General features: G+C 30.7%; 1 protein-coding gene and 2 long non-coding RNA genes across 5 annotated transcripts; all 3 read right to left on the bottom strand.

The window, feature by feature from the left end:
* Positions 1,800-3,303, bottom strand: LOC18604007. The gene is made up of 4 exons (XR_001926964.1): positions 3,130-3,303; positions 2,826-3,042; positions 2,380-2,740; positions 1,800-2,298 (listed from the first exon to the last, which is right to left on the bottom strand). It is a non-coding gene; the product is annotated as an uncharacterized LOC18604007 (long non-coding RNA).
* LOC18604006 lies at positions 10,314-11,656 on the bottom strand. Of its 2 annotated transcripts, none has more exons than XR_001926933.1 (4): positions 11,474-11,656; positions 11,166-11,383; positions 10,719-11,080; positions 10,314-10,627 (listed from the first exon to the last, which is right to left on the bottom strand). It is a non-coding gene; the product is annotated as an uncharacterized LOC18604006 (long non-coding RNA). The 2 variants fall into 2 exon arrangements; XR_001926932.1 differs by having other exon boundaries at positions 10,315-10,636.
* Positions 14,614-18,877, bottom strand: LOC18604005 (AP-1 complex subunit mu-2). Of its 2 annotated transcripts, XM_007036291.2 has the most exons (11): positions 18,576-18,877; positions 18,251-18,400; positions 18,070-18,132; positions 17,793-17,969; positions 17,597-17,700; positions 16,935-17,042; positions 16,655-16,751; positions 16,418-16,515; positions 15,961-16,102; positions 15,711-15,833; positions 14,614-15,098 (listed from the first exon to the last, which is right to left on the bottom strand). In XM_007036291.2, the coding sequence occupies exons 1-11, from the start codon at positions 18,702-18,704 to the stop codon at positions 15,000-15,002; spliced, it is 1,290 nt and encodes a 429-aa protein (XP_007036353.2). In that variant the 5' UTR covers positions 18,705-18,877; the 3' UTR covers positions 14,614-14,999. The 2 variants fall into 2 exon arrangements, with proteins under 2 accessions (XP_007036353.2, XP_017972118.1); XM_018116629.1 differs by lacking the exon at positions 14,614-15,098 and having other exon boundaries at positions 15,789-15,882.

The raw sequence follows: 19,012 nt of genomic DNA, 5'->3' as shown, positions 1-19,012 counted from the left end.
ATAAATATCTTCACGTGATTTAACAAGCGTTAACCAATTGAATTATAATCATTAAATTCTTTTTTCAAAATTGGCAATGTTACCAGAACAAATATCCTAATATTTAATGTCACATTTAAATATTTTAATTCTTAGTGAAACAATTTCCTCAGGAAGATGTTTTTTTCTGTTGAGAAAACGCGTATGAGTTGGCAAAATCAATAGGTGTAATAATATTTTATATCTATTTAAACATTTTATCTTTTAACAAAATGGTTTCATGTTGAATAAATATCTTCACGTGATTTAACAAGCGTTAACCAATTGAATTATAATCATTAAATTTCTTTTTCAAAATTGGCAATGTTACCAGAACAAATATCCTAATATTTAATGTCACGTTTAAATATTTGAGCTCTTAATGAAACAATTTTCTCAAGATGATGATTTTTTTTCTGTTGAGAAAACGCGTATGAGTTGGCAAAATCAATAGGTGTAATAATATTTTATATCTATTTAAACATTTTATCTTTTAACAAAACGATTTCATTTTGAAAAAATATCTTCACGTGATTTACAAAGTGTTAACTAATTGAATTATAATCATTAAATTCTTTTTCAAAATTGACAGTGTTACTAGAACAAGTATCCTAACATTTAATGTCACATTTAAATATTTTAGCTCTTAACGAAACAATTTCCTTAGGAAGATTTTTTTTTAGTTGAGAAAACATGTAAGAGTTGGCAAAATTAATAAGTGTAATAATATTTTATATCTATCTAGACATTTCATCTTTTAGATAAATGGTTTTATGTTGAGTAAGCATCTTCACTTGATTTACAAAATGTTAACCAATTAAATTATAATCATTTAATTCTTTCTTAAAATTGAGATTTTTCCGAAACAAGTATCCTAACATTAAATGTCAAATTTAAATATTTTGACTCTTAGTGAAACAATTTCCTCAAGAAGTTTTTTTTTTTTTTTGAGTAAACGCATATCATGTGATACTTATGAGTTAGGAAAATTAATAAGTGTAATAATATTTTATATTTATTTAGACATTTCATCTTTTAATAAAATGATTTGATATTGAGTAAATATCTTCACGTGATTTACAAAGTATTAACCAATTGAATTATAATCATTAAATTCTTTTTTCAAAATTGGCAATGTTACCAAAACAAATATCTTAATATTTAATGTCACATTTAAATATTTGAGTTCTTAATGAAACAAGTTTCTCAAAATGATGTTTTTTTTTTTTTTTCTGTTGAGAAAACGCGTATGAGTTGGCTAATTCAATAGAAAAGAGATGTTCACTTCCCCTTCTTGTCCCCACCAATCTCAACGTGCTAGATGAGTTTCTATTTTTCTAAATAATTCAAGAGTTTTTTTAAACATTATTTCTATTTTATACCTATCTTGACATTTCATCTTTTAACAAAATAGTTTCATATTGAATAAATATTTTCATGTGACTTACAAAGTGTTAACCAATTGAATTATAACCATTAAATTCTTTTTCAAAATTGAAAGTGTTATCGGAACAAGTATCCTAACATGAAATGTCAAATAGAACCATTTTGGCCATTAGTGAAACAATTACCTCAGGGAGATTTTTCCTTTTTTGAGAAAACACATATCAAGTGATTCTTGTGAGTTGACAAAATTAGTGGGTATAACAATATTTTATATCTATTTGGACATTTCATCTTTTAACAAAACCATTTCACAAGAAAAATATTATAACAATCTGATATAACATATACAATTAAAAGTTTAAAGTAAATAGCATTCAATTTATTATTTAGAACACTTTGACAAAAATTAAACTTGTGATGATAGGTTAAGACTCAAGAGTCTACAATGATAAGGGCAACTCCTCAAAGGCCCAAAAAACAGAGAGTTTAGTTTACATTTGTAATGGGAATACTGTTCTTTAGAACACAATGTTTGAAGTAGCACCATAAGAAATTTTTTTAGGAAAAATTCCATTGGTAATGTAATACGGTCTGACATTTTTCTTCCCACCTCTGATGAAGAAAACTTGTGCATTCTGATTTTCTGATGTCTTCCTTCTCAATTGTTTGGAATTTTCTTTAGTATGTACACTATAGAGTGAGACCAACCTTTTAACTTGGTTGCATGGTTGTAAAAGGCTAGGAGAAAATTGATCATCTCCAGAAATCTTAGGGGCAGATAGGCTTCCGGCCGTTGAGAGTGGCGGGATAGGCATGTTGCATCATGGCAGAAATTTCAATCAGATTTTGAGAATCACGTAAGAGCATGACCCCGTCATCCACTTACTGAGAGGCCTGCAAGAAGGGAAAAAATGGGTTCGTTGCATTTTCCTTCATTGATTCTTGAGATGGAATTGATAAATCTGAATGTCTTACCTGCTCTATATGATTCTATTGCTAACGCTTCTTAAATGATGAAGTAGCAAAAGATCAGGAGGCCAAAAGGCTATGGGATCATGTATCAGTATCCCTTCACTTCAGTTAACTACACAGTTCTGACAAACCCATCGAAATTGTAGGATGAATCTCCAAGCTCAACCATTATCCCCAAACAGCAACGTATCAATTCTCATTGAGAGCTTTGTCAACCCATTTCTTTAAAAGACCTGATAACTCACCTTCCCAGATTAGCTCAGGCTAAAGAAATCCATGCTGAAATCGTTTGGCCGGATTATGCGTGGTTTGTTGTTGCCCAGTTGTAGCTGAATAGCTTTCATATTGCTCTTTTGATGAGGCACTGCAACAATCACCAAGAATTTAACTTTTGGAATTGGTCCAAACCAAAATGTACAGCAAAAATTCAAAAAGAAATTGGCACCTACACTGAGCTTGGACTCATCAGAACAATCTCGATGAACTTTTCAGAAACTGTGTTGTGCCAACTGAAGCTAGAAACATACAGATGTGAACACCCCACAACTTGGATGGCTCCAACCTCCTCAGCAACCCAACCTTCTCATATTGCTCTTCACCATTTAAAGAAGCATAAAATATGGAGGCTTTTTGCTCCAATGTCTTTTTCGACATTGGCTCAAATTACTGCACAAAATAGAGAAAAAACTCCAAATTGAGAGCAGAATGCTTGTGTATAAAGTTACAGAAAATTAAATTTGTTGAGAAAATCACCTCCAATGGCCAGAACTAATAACAGCTCCAATGATGCTATAGCAAGATTGGAGCTCTTGTTCAGCCTTCGTTTTCCCTATACCATCCATTTTTAAGAAACATTGAAAATTTTGAAAGAAATGTAATGCTATGTCAGGCTCCGGATCGTCTTCCATGATCAATGAAAGACTTCAACCAAAGACAAACTTGTGAATTGATAGGAGGGATAGGGTTGAATTTATAGAAAAGTTGAGACAATGTTATTGAGGTTTTAAATATTTTAATATATAAAAAAGAATATACATCTTCACATGATTATATAAGGGGTTAACCAATTGAATTATAATCATTAAATTCTTTTTCAAAATTGGCAATGTTACCGAACAGGTATCTTAATATTTAATGTCGCATTTAAATATTTTAATTCTTAGTGAAACAATTTCCTCAAGAATATGTTTTTTTCTGTTGAGAAAACGCGTATGAGTTAGCAAAATTAATAAGTGTAATAATATTTTATATCTATTTACACGTTTCATCTTTTAACGAAACGGTTTCATGTAGAGTAAATATTTTCACGTGATTTACAAAGCATTAACCAATTGAATTATAATCATTAAATTCTTTTTCGAAATTTGCAATGTTACTAGAACAGGTATCTTAATATTTAATATCACATTTAAATATTTTAATTCTTAGTGAAACAATTTTCTCATGAAGAAGTTTTTTTATTGAGAAAACGCGTATGGGTTGGCAAAATTAATTGGTGTAATAATATTTTATATCTATTTACACGTTTTATCTTTTAATGAAACGGTTTCATGTAAAGTAAATATCTTCACGTGATTTACAAAGCATTAACCAATTGAATTATAATCATTAAATTCTTTTTCGAAATTTGCAATGTTACTAGAACAGGTATCTTAATATTTAATATCACATTTAAATATTTTAATTCTTAGTGAAACAATTTTCTCATGAAGAAGTTTTTTTATTGAGAAAACGCGTATGGGTTGGCAAAATTAATTGGTGTAATAATATTTTATATCTATTTACACGTTTTATCTTTTAATGAAACGGTTTCATGTTGAGTAAATATCTTCACGAAATTTACAAAGCATTAACCAATTGAATTATAATCATTAAATTTTTTTCAAAATTGGCAATGTTATCGAAACATGTATCTTAATATTTAATGTCACATTCAAATATTTTAATTCTTAGTGAAACAATTTCCTTTTTTTCTGTTACGAAAGCGCGTATGAGTTGGTAATATTATTAAGTGTAATAATATTTTATATTTATTTAGACATTTTGTAAAGCCCGACCTTATAAAATACTATTCATGACGTACATGTGATGATAGCATGATTGTATGCTAGGAGAGTCCCGAAAAATTTACAAAAGTCGGTATTGTACCTAGAGGTACAACAAAGTTGATTTAATCCTCGAACTAGATCAAATAGGAATTTTAAGGTGAGATTAAGATCGTCACAGTCCAATGATGACTCAAAATGGTAATTCGGAGTTTGAGGATCAATTTGGAGTCGAATCAAAATTTTCACTATCTAGGGCCAAAATGGTCATTTACCACCTGGGGACAAAATGAGAATTTTAGAAAAGATTTTTTTGACCCCATTTGACTTATTGGAGTATGATTTGAGGTTTAGGAGTGAAAAATTTTAATTTCGGTATAATTTAGAGTAAAAGGGTAAAATGATAATTTTGCCACCATAGGGGCAAAATTGTAATTTTCCACCATCAGGACATTTTTTCCAGCACATGGTCTTCCTTTATCTTCATCTTTGACCCTTGACTAATCATGTGGTGGAGAAAAAATGTTTAAATTTTTAAAATTTTAAAAATGAACTAATAAGAAAATGCCATGTGTCAAGCTTAGGATATTTTATTATTTAACTAAAAAATCAGCATATATCAGCCCATTACTCTCCAAATATTCGGCCAAGTAAGGAAGAAAGAGAAAGAGAGGAAGAACAAACCCTAGGTGAGGAATTTCAAGAGAAAAAGTGTGGAAAATCAAGGAAAACAAGTGAAAAATGTAGGATTTTTCAACTAAAGCTTGAAATCTATTTTCCTTAAGCATTTCTCCTTATTTTTCATGCTTAAATTACATGTTTTTATGATGAATTGTTGGCTGATCAAAATGGGTTAGGAGAGAGAAAGTTGTTAGATTAATTTGATTTTAAATTATGTTAGTGTTTTTAGTTAGTTTAGCATATTTAGAAACAAAACAACAAGAAAAGAATTTATTTTCTCCCACAACCATTAATAGCCGAATTTACCATGTATGAGTGAGGATGAGTTTGATTTTTATTCTAAGAGAATTGGTTAAGAAATGATGAATTATGAGCCTACAAAAATAATGAGAATTTTTGGAGTAAAAATACGAATTTTTACCCATTAGGGGTATTTTCGTAATTTACTATCGAGACTGATAATTTGCACCACACTGAGGGATATTAAGTCAATTTGGGTGCAATTGAGGTATAAAAACTGAAAAAAATTAATTTGGGATTAAATTGGACGCGTTAGTAATTTAATCGGGTGACAAGACGAATTAGGCCAATACCGAGTTTAGATAGTTACCAGTGCATTTTTGCATTTCATATTATGCATTAATAGTCTAAATTAGTTTAATTTCAATTTAGTACCAATGTAGTGAATTTCTCGATTTTGTACTGTGTCAAGGTGGTGAGTCCTCCGATAAAGGTAAGGAAATTGCATCCGAAGACCAGTAGATAGAGTGCGTCGAAAGTCTGCATTCTAGACATTGTGAGTAAACTTACTGTCATTTTAATTATCTAGGGTGATTTTTAGATGATTTCTTTAATTCTATGGAAAAATGGATTTAAAAAGGTAAATTTTCATGTTTTATGAATGAAGGTGTTCCAATGAAATTAAATTATAAATTATTTTGAAATTAATAATGATTTTAAAAAATAGAGTACACGGAGACTGTTAATTGTGGTAATTTGATTGTTTAAATTGATTGGCTTATGATAAATCGGGCATGATTGGCTAGTTGGCAATTCTATTGAAATACAAATTGTTTGGTTACCTTAAAAGACTGCGAATTACAAAATTACCATATCATGTTATTGAGTTTTATTGTATGGTGGATTATATATTAATTAATCACTGCAGTAGGGGGTTTCTGTGGACCAGTCTTTTAGAGGGGCACAGTAAACCCCATTATATTCTTACCTCGAACGGAGAGGCGCGTAGGGTATCTCCTGGGGTAAAGTTTAGAGTTCACTTCACGTTAAACCATCACGTGAGGGGGAACTCAGCCAACGCCAAAGAATGGCTATGTTTTCAAAACAAAAATATGATTTATGTGAAATGTAAATTTTAATAGCCTTGGCGATCTCGGTAGGATGCCTAGGCCAAGGTGTCACCGAGAATGGATTTATGGCACAAGCCTAGTTTTTATGAGATTCATAAGCCTCTTTACATATTTTAAATGAAATGTATTCTTATGCTGTGACCCAGTTTACGATGATTTATTTTATTATCTCTATGTACTCAATTCTAGATATTTATGATGATGTCTATTTACTCATTGAGATTTTATAATCTCACCACCCTCCTTTCCACCCACTTCAGGTTCAGTATAGGCTGCAGATAGCTGATCTTATCGAGGACTACTATTGGATCTGCATTTTCCAAACCGTAAGTTCACAGTCCTCTTTATTTTTGTTTATTCGGGGGCCCTCTTGTTATTGTAAATTAAATTAAATATTTTGGCTTACTGTATTTCAATATGTATAAATTTATTTAGCTTTTATAAAAATATAAAAATTATTCACGTATAACTCTATAAATATTGTTTTATAAGAAAATAGAAATATTTTACTTAATATTTCTTTTATTTTCTTATTATATTCAAATAACCGTAATTTCATTTTAAATGAAGATTTTAGACTTTTAAACTCATTTTGAATATGAATTATGTGTTTTGTACTTATATATTACGNAACCAATTGAATTATAATTATTAAATTCATTTTCAAAATTGGCAATGTTACCGAAACAAGTATTCTAACATTTAATGTCACATTCAAATATTTTGGCTCTTAGTGAAACAATTTCCTCAAAAAGATGTTTTTTTTTTTATTGAGAAAACGCGTATGAGTTGGCAATTAATGGATGTAATGATATTTTATTTCTATTTAGACATTTCATCTTTTAACGAAACGGTTTCATATTGAGTAAATATCTTCACGTGATTTACAAAGCATTAACCAATTGAATTATAATCATTAAATTCATTTTCAAAATTGACAATGTTGCCGGAACAAGTATCTTAAAATTTAATGTCAAATTTAAATATTTTAGCTCTTAGTGTAACAATTTCCTTAGGAAGATGTTTTTTTTCTTGATCAGAAAACACGTATGAATTGATAAAATTAATAGGTGTAATAATATTTTATATCTATTTACACGTTTTATCTTTTAATGAAACGGTTTCATGTTGAGTAAATATCTTCACGTGATTTACAAAGCATTAACCAATTGAATTATAATCATTAAATTCTTTTTCGAAATTTGCAATTTTACTGAAACAGGTATCTTAATATTTAATGTCACATTCAAATATTTTAATTCTTAGTTAAACAATTTCCTCAGGAAGATGTTTTTTTCTGTTGAGAAAACACGTATGAGTTGGCAAAATTAATAAGTGTAATAATATTTTATATCTATTTACACGTTTCATCTTTTAACGAAACGGTTTCATGTCGAGTAAATATCTTCATGTGATTTGTAAAGTATTAATCGATTGAATTATAATCATTAAATTCTTTTTTCAAAATTGGCAATGTTATCGGAACATGTATCTTAATATTTAATGTCACATTTAAATAATTTTAATTCTTAGTGAAACAACTTCCTCAGGAAGATGTTTTTTTCTGTTGAGAAAACGCGTATGAGTTGGCAAAATTAATAAGTGTAATAATATTTTATATCTATTTACACAGTTTATCTTTTAACGAAACGGTTTCATGTCGAGTAAATAACTTCATGTGATTTGTAAAGTATAATCGATTGAATTATAATCATTAAATTCTTTTTTCAAAATTGGCAATGTTATCGGAACATGTATCTTAATATTTAATGTCACATTTAAATATTTATTTAGACATTTCATCTTTTAACGAAACAGTTTCATGTCGAGTAAATATCTTCACGTGATTTACAAAGTATTAACCAATTGGATTATAATCATTAAATTCTTTTGCGAAATTGGCAATGTTACCGGAACAGGTATCTTAATATTTAATGTCACATTTAAATATTTTAATACTTAGTGAAAGAATTTCCTCAGGAAGATGTTTTTTTCTGTTGAGAAAACATGTATGAGTTGGCAAAATTAATAAGTGAATAATATTTTATATCTATTTATACGTTTCATCTTTCAATGAAACGGTTTCATGTAGAGTAAATATTTTCACCTCATTTACAAAGCATTAACCAATTGAATGATAATCATTAAATTCTTTTTTGAAATTTGCAATATTATTGGAACAGGTATCTTAATATTTAATGTCACATTCAAATATTTTAATTCTTAGTTAAACAATTTCCTCAGGAAGATGTTTTTTTCTGTTTAGAAAACGCGTATGAGTTGACAAAATTAATAGGTGTAATAATATTTTATATTTATTTGGACGTTTCATCTTTTAATGAAACGGTTTCATGTAAAGTAAATATCTTCACGTGATTTACAAAGCATTAACCAATTGAATTATAATCATTAAATTCTTTTTCGAAATTTGCAATTTTACTGAAACAGGTATCTTAATATTTAATGTCACATTTAAATATTTTAATTCTTAGTGAAACAACTTTCTCAAGAAGATGTTTTTTTCTATTGAGAAAACGCGTATGAGTTGGCAAAATTAATAAGTGTAATAATATTTTATATCTATTTACACAGTTTATCTTTTAACGAAACGGTTTCATATTGAGTAAATATCTTCACGTGATTTACAAAGTATTAACCAATTGAATTATAATCATTAATTTTTTTTTTCAAAATTGGCAATGTTATCGGAACATGTATCTTAATATTTAATGTCACATTTAAATAATTTTAATTCTTAGTGAAACAATTTTCTTATGAAGATGTTTTTTTCTATTGAGAAAACACGTATAAGTTGACAAAATTAATAAGTGTAATAATATTTTATATTTATTTTGACGTTTCATCGTTTAACGAAATGATTTCATGTTGAGTAAATATCTTCACGTGATTTACAAAACATTAACCAATTGAATTATAATCATTAAATTCTTTATCAAAATAGACAAAACATCGTCGTATGAAGTTTTAAGTGTTATTGAAGTATTCTAAGATTTAATGTCAAATTTAAATATTTTGACTCTAAATGAAAGAATTTTCATAGGATAATATTATTTTAGAAAATGCATATTATGTGATGCTTGTGAATTGGGAAAGTAATATATGTAATAATATTTTATACCTATTTAGATGTTCTATTTTTATATAAAACAGTTTCACGTGAGCAAAAGTTTTCCCATAATTTACAAGGCATGAACCAATTAAATTTTGATCTGCAAATTCTTTTTCAAAATTAGAAAAATATTATCAAATGAAGTTTAAATGTTATTAAATTAAGGATCTTAACATTTAATGTCAAATTTAAATATTTTGGCTCTTTGTGGAACAATTTCTTCGGGAAGATGTTATTTCTTTTGAGAAAATGTGTATCCTGGGATGCTTGTTAGTTGGCAAAATTAATAGGTATAATAGTATTTTATATCTTTTTAGATATTTCATATATTAATAAAATGATTTCATATTAAGTAAATGTCTTCTCGTAATTTACAAAGGGTTAACTAATTCAATTATAACCATTAAATTCTTTTTCAAAATGGGAAATGTTACGGGAACACGTATCTTAACATTAAATGTAAATTTTAAATATTTTAACTCTTTGAGAAACAATTTTTTAAGGAAGTTTTTTTTTTGGAGAGAACGCATACCATGTGATGCTTGTGATTTGGTAAAATTAATATGTAATAGTATGTTATAGACATTATATTTTAAAAAGCCCTAAAGTATTCACGAATATTTAAATAAATTTTTATTTTTTTATTACATTCAATCAAATCACTGTGCTTTTATTTTGATAAAGAAATTTTTTTAGGAAAAATTTCGTTGGTAATGCAATATTGTCCGACATTTTTTCTTCCCACCTCTGATGAAGAAAACTTGTGCATTCTAATTTTCTGATGCCTTCCTTTTCAATTGATTGGAATTTTGTTTCAATATGTATGTACACTATAGAGTGAGACCAACCTTATAACTTGGTTGCATGGTTGTAAAAAGCTAAGAGGAAATTGATCATCCCTATAAATCTTAGGGTACATAAGCTTCCAGCCTTTTGAGAATGGCTGGATAGGCATGTTGAATCATGGCGGAAATTTCAATCAAGCTTTGAGAATCATGTAAGAGCATGACCCAATCATCCACTCACTGGGAAGCCTGCAACAAGGTAAAAAAATGGGTTAATTGCATTTTCCTTCATTGATTCTTGAGATGGAATTGATAAATCTGAATGTCTTACCTGCTTTACATGATTCTATGGCTAGCGCTTCTCAAATGATGAAGTAGCAAAAGATTAGGAGGCCAAGAGGCTACGAGATCATGTGTCAGTATGCTCTCACTTCAGTCAACTACACAGTCCTGACAAATCCATCGAAGTTGTAGGATGAATCTCCAAGCTCAACCATTATCCCCAAACAGCGACATATCAATTCTCACTGGAAGCGTTGTCAACCCATGCCCTTAAAAGACCTGATAACTCGCCTTCCAAGATTAGCTCAGGCTAAAGAAATCCATGCTGAAATCCTTTGGCCAGATCATGCATGGTTTGTTGTTGCCCAGTTGTACCTGAATAGCTTTTCGTATTGCTCTTTTGATGAAGCACTGCAACAATCACCAAGAAATTAACTTATGCAATTGTCCAAGCCAAAATGTAAAGCAAAAAATTCAAGAAGAAATTGGTACTAACATTGAGCTTGGACCCATCCAAACAATCTTGATGGACTTGTCTACAAACCGTGTTGTACCAACTGGAGCTGCAAACATACAGACGTGGACACCCCACAACCTGAATTGCTCCAATCCCCTGAACAACACAGCCTCGTTCTATTGCTCTTTTCCATTTGAGGAAGCATATAATATGGAGTCTTTCTGTTCCAATGTCTTTTTCGACATTGGCTCAATTAACTGCAAAAAATATGGGAAAAAATTTAGATTGAAAGCAGAATGTCTGTGTACAAAATATATATAGAAAATTAAAGGAGTTGAGAAAATCACCTCCAATGGCCAGAACTAAGAACAGCTCGAATGATGCTATAGCAAGATTGGAGCTCTTGTTCAGCCTTCGTTTTCCCTATACCATCCATTTTTAAGAAACATTGAAAATTTCGAAAGAAATGTAATGCTGTGTCAGGCTCCGGATCGTCTTCCATGATCAATGAAAGACTTCGAGCAAAGAGTAACTTATGAATTGATAGAAGGGATAGGGTTAAATTTATAGAGAAGTTTCGGCGATGTTATCGAGGTTTAAACATTTTAAAATATATAAAAGAGTAGACATCTTCACATGATTATAAAAGCGCTAACCAATTGAATTATAATTATTAAATTCATTTTCAAAATTGGCAATGTTACCGAAACAAGTATTCTAACATTTAATGTCACATTCAAATATTTTGGCTCTTAGTGAAACAATTTCCTCAAAAAGATGTTTTTTTTTTATTGAGAAAACGCGTATGAGTTGGCAATTAATGGATGTAATGATATTTTATTTCTATTTAGACATTTCATCTTTTAACGAAACGGTTTCATATTGAGTAAATATCTTCACGTGATTTACAAAGCATTAACCAATTGAATTATAATCATTAAATTCATTTTCAAAATTGACAATGTTGCCGGAACAAGTATCTTAAAATTTAATGTCAAATTTAAATATTTTAGCTCTTAGTAAAACAATTTCCTTAGGAAGATGTTTTTTTTCTTGATCAGAAAACACGTATGAATTGATAAAATTAATAGGTGTAATAATATTTTATATCTATTTAGACATTTTATCTTTTAATAAAATTGTTTCATGTTTATTGAATATTTTCACATGATTTATAAAGTGTTAACCAATTGAATTATAATCATTAAATTCTTTTCTCTTCAAAAAAATTCATTAAATTCTTTTTCAAAACTGGCAGTGTTACCAGAACAAGTTTCCTAAAATTTAATGTCAATTTTAATATTTTAGCTAATAGTGAAAGAATTTCTTCAGGAAGATGTTTTTTTTTTTCGTTGAGAAAATATGTATGAGTTGGCAAAATTAATAAGTGCAATAATATTTTATATCTATTTAAACATTTCATCTTTTAACGAAATAGTTTTATGTTAAGTAAATGACTTCACGCGATTTATAAAGCATTAACCAATTGAAATATAATCATTCAATTCTTTTTCAAAATTGGAAGTGTTACTAGAACAAGTATCTTAACATTAAATGTCAAATTTAAATATTTTGACTCTTAGTGAAACAATTTCCTTGAGAAGATTTTTTTTTTTTTTTTTGAGAAAACGTGTATCATGTGATGCTTGTGAGTTGGCAAAGTTAATAGGTGTAATAATTTTTTATATCTATTTATACATTTCATCTTTTAAAGAAATGATTTCATATCGAGTAAATATCTTGACGTGATTTACACAATGTTAACCAATTGAATTATGATCATTAAATTCTTTTTCAAAATTAGACAATACATCATCAAATGAAGTTTAAGTGTTTTTGAAGTATCTTAACATTTATCATCACATGATGCTTGTGAGTTGACAAAGTAAGAGAAGTAATAGATGTAATAATATTTTATACCTATTTAGATGTTTTAGTTTTAATAAAACGGTTTCACATGATGTGATTTTTACATAATTTACAAAACATTAATCAATTGAATATAGCTTATATTCTTTTTTAAAATTAGACAATATTATCACCTAAAGTTTAAATGTTATTGAATTAAGTAGCTTAACATTTAATGTCAAATTTAAATATCGTCACTCTTAATGCAATAATTTCCACAAGAAGATTTTTTTTTTTTACAGAAAACGTGTATGATATGATGTTTACGAGTTAGCAAAATTAATAGGTGTAATAAATTTTATATCTATTTAGACTTTGCATCTTTTAACTAAACGATTTTGCATGAGTAAACATCTTCACGTAATTTACAAAACATTAACCAATTGAATTACAATAATTAAATTTTTTTTTTCCATATAGGACAAAACATCATCATGTGAAGTTTAAATGCTATTGAAGTATCTTAATATTTAATGTTGAATTCAAATATTTTGGCTTTTAATGAAACAATTTAACAAGATTTTTGTTTTTGTCTGAGAGAACACATATCACGTGATGCTTATGTTAGATTGAAAGTGATTATAATTTTAAAATTCAAAAAACCATAATCAAAGTTGCTTGAATGACTTTTGAGCTTAAATCCTTCTTGTTAAAAACTCCTATGTATTTGTCTTTATAGTGTCGAAGTGTTTTTCATGAACAAAGCTACAATGTTTGATCTTTAGGGTTCTAGGGATCGATTTATTTCACACAAAAGCTATTGGATCCCTAGCAACCCCTTTGAAAGGTTTCGATCCCTCGCTCACAGATTTTTGAATTTTGTAGTTTAGGGATCTATCCATTATAGCTGTAAGGCACATTTTGCAACCAAACAACGGCTATATTCGGTCTTAAATGAACTCCAATGGCTCCAACATACCTCCTCAGCACATTTACAAAGTAGAAGAGAGAAGAAAAGATTTATGAAGAAAAAGAAGAGAAAGCAAGCTTACACATCCTTCTGCTAAGCATTCAACTCTTCTAGAGCTATCATTTCCCTGAGAACTTTCATTTCTATCTTCCAAACTTACCTACTAAGCAATATCCACCTTCTAGAGGTACTCTTACTTTCAACCTTGTAAAAGAGACAAAGTTCTACCCTAACCTTGAAAATGTAGAGAGGTTCTAACTTGATTTTGAAAAGTTAACACTTTAACATTGAAAAAGTAGAGATGTTGTAAGTTGACTTTAAAAAGTTAAGAAGAAGTTATGTCTTAGCCTTGAAAGGCAGTTTGTATTGATTTTCATTGTTAGTGAATTATGAGAGAGCACATAGACATTGAAAAAAATGACCAAACCCCTACAAATCAGTTTTGCAATTTTTCTTACTAACTCTTTATATTTGTTGCATTTACTTTCAATTGTTTTATTCCTTAAATTATTTCTTGACATATCTTGATCCAAAAGCAAATATGTAAAACTTGATCTTTAATTTGCCTTCATTGAAACTTTGATTTGTCGAAAAGATTTTTGAAAATCCAATTCACCCCCCTCTTATTACTAGTTATATTTGAACTAAGAATGGGCAAGAGAGAAAACAAAACACAAGACTCTGATCTCTTAGTTATTTATGATCTAACGTAAAAGGATTTGATCAAACAAACAACAATGTGAAGCATGAACATTCCCTTTTACAGTCAAATTGAAATTCCCTGCTCTACAGTTTCACAAGCAATGGTTATTAATTCTCCCCCCCAAAAGAAACATCAATGAAACAAACTCAAGCAGACTATTTTTGTGCCCTTACATATAAATGACCACATTCAATCGATAATTATAGCAAAATTGTTGGGAAAACACAGACGAGCGGACACCTTTTCTGAAGATATCAAAATTATGGGAAGAAACTTCCCAAAGGAACAACCTTGGCTAGCCATATGCTCTATTTACGTAATTAGGAAAAGAAATAATACATTTCATGGATCTTTACATCAGTCGTAATTCATATTCACCTGCCATTGTAATGTATCTCACCCATGGAAGAGCCTGATACCCGCTTTTTTCAATGATTTTCAGGTAGCGAACCTGAAAGGAACAATGTCCAAGGCAACATGATTAGATATGCTTCTCATTTTCCTTTTAAGTATCGGGAAAACTTTTCTTAGTAAGAAATTTGATCCTTTGTTTCAAGAATAAAGTCACAATATAAATTAGTTATAATCCCTCTATCTGTCATTTGCAAACAAAAGTCGAAATGTTAATCCATGGAACATGTTGCCATGATAATTCTTCAGAACAGAATAAACTACTGAGATTTTTCATCTTCTTCATCCCTCCAAGCAAAAATCCGGATTCCTTAGAAAAGTCAATTGGAGCAACAGCCCTGACTGTTATCCTTTGCCATTTCTCATTGTTATGTTTATTCTGAGTGGTGCTGACTCGAAAAAGATGAGGAACCCAAGTAGCTCCCTTCAACTTTTGTTGGTATGCATTAATTTGTCCTTCCTTTGATTTTAACTAAGAAATTTGATCCTTAACTAAAAGAGAAATGAAACCCATGCATAGGCAGACAAATAAATATGTGCATAGATCAATCAGAATATTACCCCTATTTTAGCTTCACAGCTAGTATCAAAGTAACAAGGCTAATGAAAAACACTATAGAATCCTAGAGGGCACAGTGACATCAAACCATACCTGAATCCCTGAGACTGTAAAATATGGTATCTCAAACTTTACGCGGACAGGTGCCTTTCTCTCTGGAGCAGCTTCTTCCGCAGTTATACTAGGAAGACGAAATTCTGCCCTCAGCATATACTCCTACATAGTTCATTCAACAACATGGTCCAAAAGGAAGTAGTTGGAGCCACTTCAGAAGCATATAATTAAGGTACAACATCTTATTCCCTGGAATTAACTACACATGCAAATTTGGGCCAAGTCTTACCTTGTTACCAGGAAAAGATTTGATTTTCCACACCAAAGCATCATTCTCAGGGGCATATCTAGCTGATCCCATTGATGTCCGGGTATTAAGATTTGTAGCATCAGCTGGTACAGGCAACTCAATTTCAACGTTTGTTGCCGTACTAAACAAAGGGAGTGACCAACAATTAAATTCAGCATATTTGACAATGGTCTTTCAAAATGAACTCTATCAAATCTAAACAAAATCAAGTAGCTTTGTTTTCTACAACACCTAATCTAAGGAATCACTCCATGTCCACTAAAAACATAATGCACTTTCAAATTGTTTTCTACAACACCTAAATCCACTTATTATAATGTACTGGCACAAGTAAAAGATGAGGATGTCCCCTCATTTTAAAGGAATTTTCATAAAATCTAGATGGATAGAAATGGGAGTAATCATTGTTATCCAGATTCCAACACAAGTCAATTACCTGCGCTCCTTGAATTGACTGCGAGCTTTTACCATGATCTCAATCCGACTTCTAGAATGTTTTTCAACTTGAGCTTCCACCCAAATGAGAGGTTTCACCTGAAACCTCATAAAAGTTGATCTTAGGTGTTTTAAACTTGAGAAAAAGTGAAACAAAATGGATATCAAAATTGCAGTTCAACTGATGTGAACCATCAAAGGGGATAAACATGCACAGTGAATGAGACACGAGATGCACCTGAGTACTTAACCTGTATGTCATCAGATCAAAAGATCCATCAGGGGGAATAAAAGATATCGTCCGATCATTCTCAAAACGAGCCAAACGTACACACCTATCATAAATATATGGAATCATCCTTCTAAGCCACAAAATAAGCACATTTTTATTTAAAAGAAGCATATTTCTATTTAAAAGAAGCAGAAAACTCTAGTAAACCCACCTACCCCAAGCCCACCCCCATACCCCCCTTTTAAAAAAAAAAGAAAAAGAAACTAGCAACACAAAGAGCACATACTGATGAAATTTGATATCATCCAGATCAATGGCTTTCCCTTTTGTTGCCCGACCTTGAGCCTCCAATAGCACTCTATCGTTTAGGCCAAGCTTACATTCAGGCATACCACTGCAACAAAAAGTATGATTAGTTGGACCTTTCCACTAAGAGGTGAAGTATTTTAAAAACAGATACACTAGCTTCTAAAAATATATGGGAACACCACATTCTAGGAAGTTCAGCTTCAGACATAACATAAGATGAGAGAAATATTTCTTTAGCAAGTGTTAAAAAAAAAAGTTTGCCCCTCTAGTTTTGCTCTATGCCCTTAACCTTCACAGACTTATATTAAGGTATAAAAGAACTCAAATTTCTTTTAAAAGCAATTCTTTTGTCCCACTATTTCTTCAATGTCCACTGGGAAAAAAGAATTTCCAAGCAAGCAGATTCTCTTTCTAGAAACTGGACACAGGCATTATTTACGGTGGAAGAAAGTATAGCTGGTTAGGACTCACAAAAAACTAAAGCCTTCTTTCATTTATGATAAATTAAATCGACAGATTTGGACTTGCCATTTAGTCAACAAGACATGCGGGGACAATCCAAACTCAATTGACCATACCACAGTGTGCATATCCATAAAACCTTTAGCTGAGTAACATGGAAGAAGATAAGTCACACACCTCAAATATGTTCTCATTTTCAATGCCCCAACAACATCTGATCGTATTATTTGCCCATTGCTGTTGACAAGTATATTGACACTTTCCACCACATCCAAGAACACCTAATTAAACACAGAAATTATCTTTGTAAAACACAGTAGAGTAGCCAGCATATCTATTAATAACAAAAAAAATACACAAAAGGCCAACCTACTTCATTTTTCTTATACCGTATCCCTTCACTCCGCCAAGAGACCGCATTTGTCACCGCCATGGGAGGCCGCTGCGTAACTTCCATCCTATAAGCATCAGTCTTGATAAATTCACTAAGAATCTTAGCTTCTGTGTACTGAGGGAAACCAAAGTCCATCATTTCATCGAGCAACTCATACTAACCAAAAGAAAAAAAAGAACATCTCAGCACAGCCGGTAAGCATTTAGTCAAAGACATTGTTCTTTTCATTAACAAAAAATCCTATCCATCATCTTACCACCACCACAAAATTATCCCTCAAAGATTCTTCTTCTAACTCTTCGAAATAATGCTTAAAAACCTGCATACAGAAACATATAGTATACCACAAACAATTAAACTAAATTCAACCACCAGAACAACATTTTATCGCGAAATTAAGACTACTTTTAAAGATCAAAAAAATTTCGAGTTCATACATCAACGATACGGTGCAAAAATAGAAGGAGGCTGGCGGCATTACAGTTCTGCCTGGAAGCCGTCAACAAGTAAACATTGCTATGTTGTATGAACAGATAGGTTACACCATTGTCATAGACCACGGGATCCTGAGACTGTGGATCACCACCCTGACGAAGATCAAGTAAACAAAAAAAAAAGAAAATTATTTAATCTCACAAAATGTTTTGAATTTAACGACAAAAATTAAAAAAGAATTGAGCTACAGATCATCATCAATCAATCGGAGCTACGAAATTGAATTTTAGTATTAAATAGGATGAAAATTCTTTTTAAAACAAGTACCTGCTTTTCGATGAGCTTGGTGAAGAAACGCTCGGCTTCGGCGGCGGGGACGTCGCCACGGTAATCGCGCCAAATCAAGACGCGGCCTTTGATATCGAGAAGGAAGAGCGCCGAGGCGGCGCCAGCCATTCGTAGGTGGATCAGGTGAGCAGAGAGAGGCTGAAGATGAGAATCAACTTGTTGATTAATTAAAGAAGAAAGTGAAATACTAGGAATTCTGGATTGGATCCCTTCGCCGTTCAAAGGAAATGAATGTTGCTTTCAAGTTGGTGAAGGAAATTCAAAGTCGAGCCTGTGGAATCTCGTTCCAGTGTGAGACAAATGTCTTGTCTTTTCCAGCGTAGGTTGAACGTTGTTGGGCCATGTTGAAGCCCACTAACAAGTAATATGGGCTTACGATAGCCCATTATTCTTTTTACAGTAGTATATCCAATTTA

This window comes from Theobroma cacao, chromosome 3 (assembly GCF_000208745.1).
Source record: "Theobroma cacao cultivar B97-61/B2 chromosome 3, Criollo_cocoa_genome_V2, whole genome shotgun sequence".
Lineage (NCBI taxonomy): Eukaryota > Viridiplantae > Streptophyta > Magnoliopsida > Malvales > Malvaceae > Theobroma > Theobroma cacao.
This window is presented reverse-complemented; position numbering and strand designations above follow the sequence as displayed.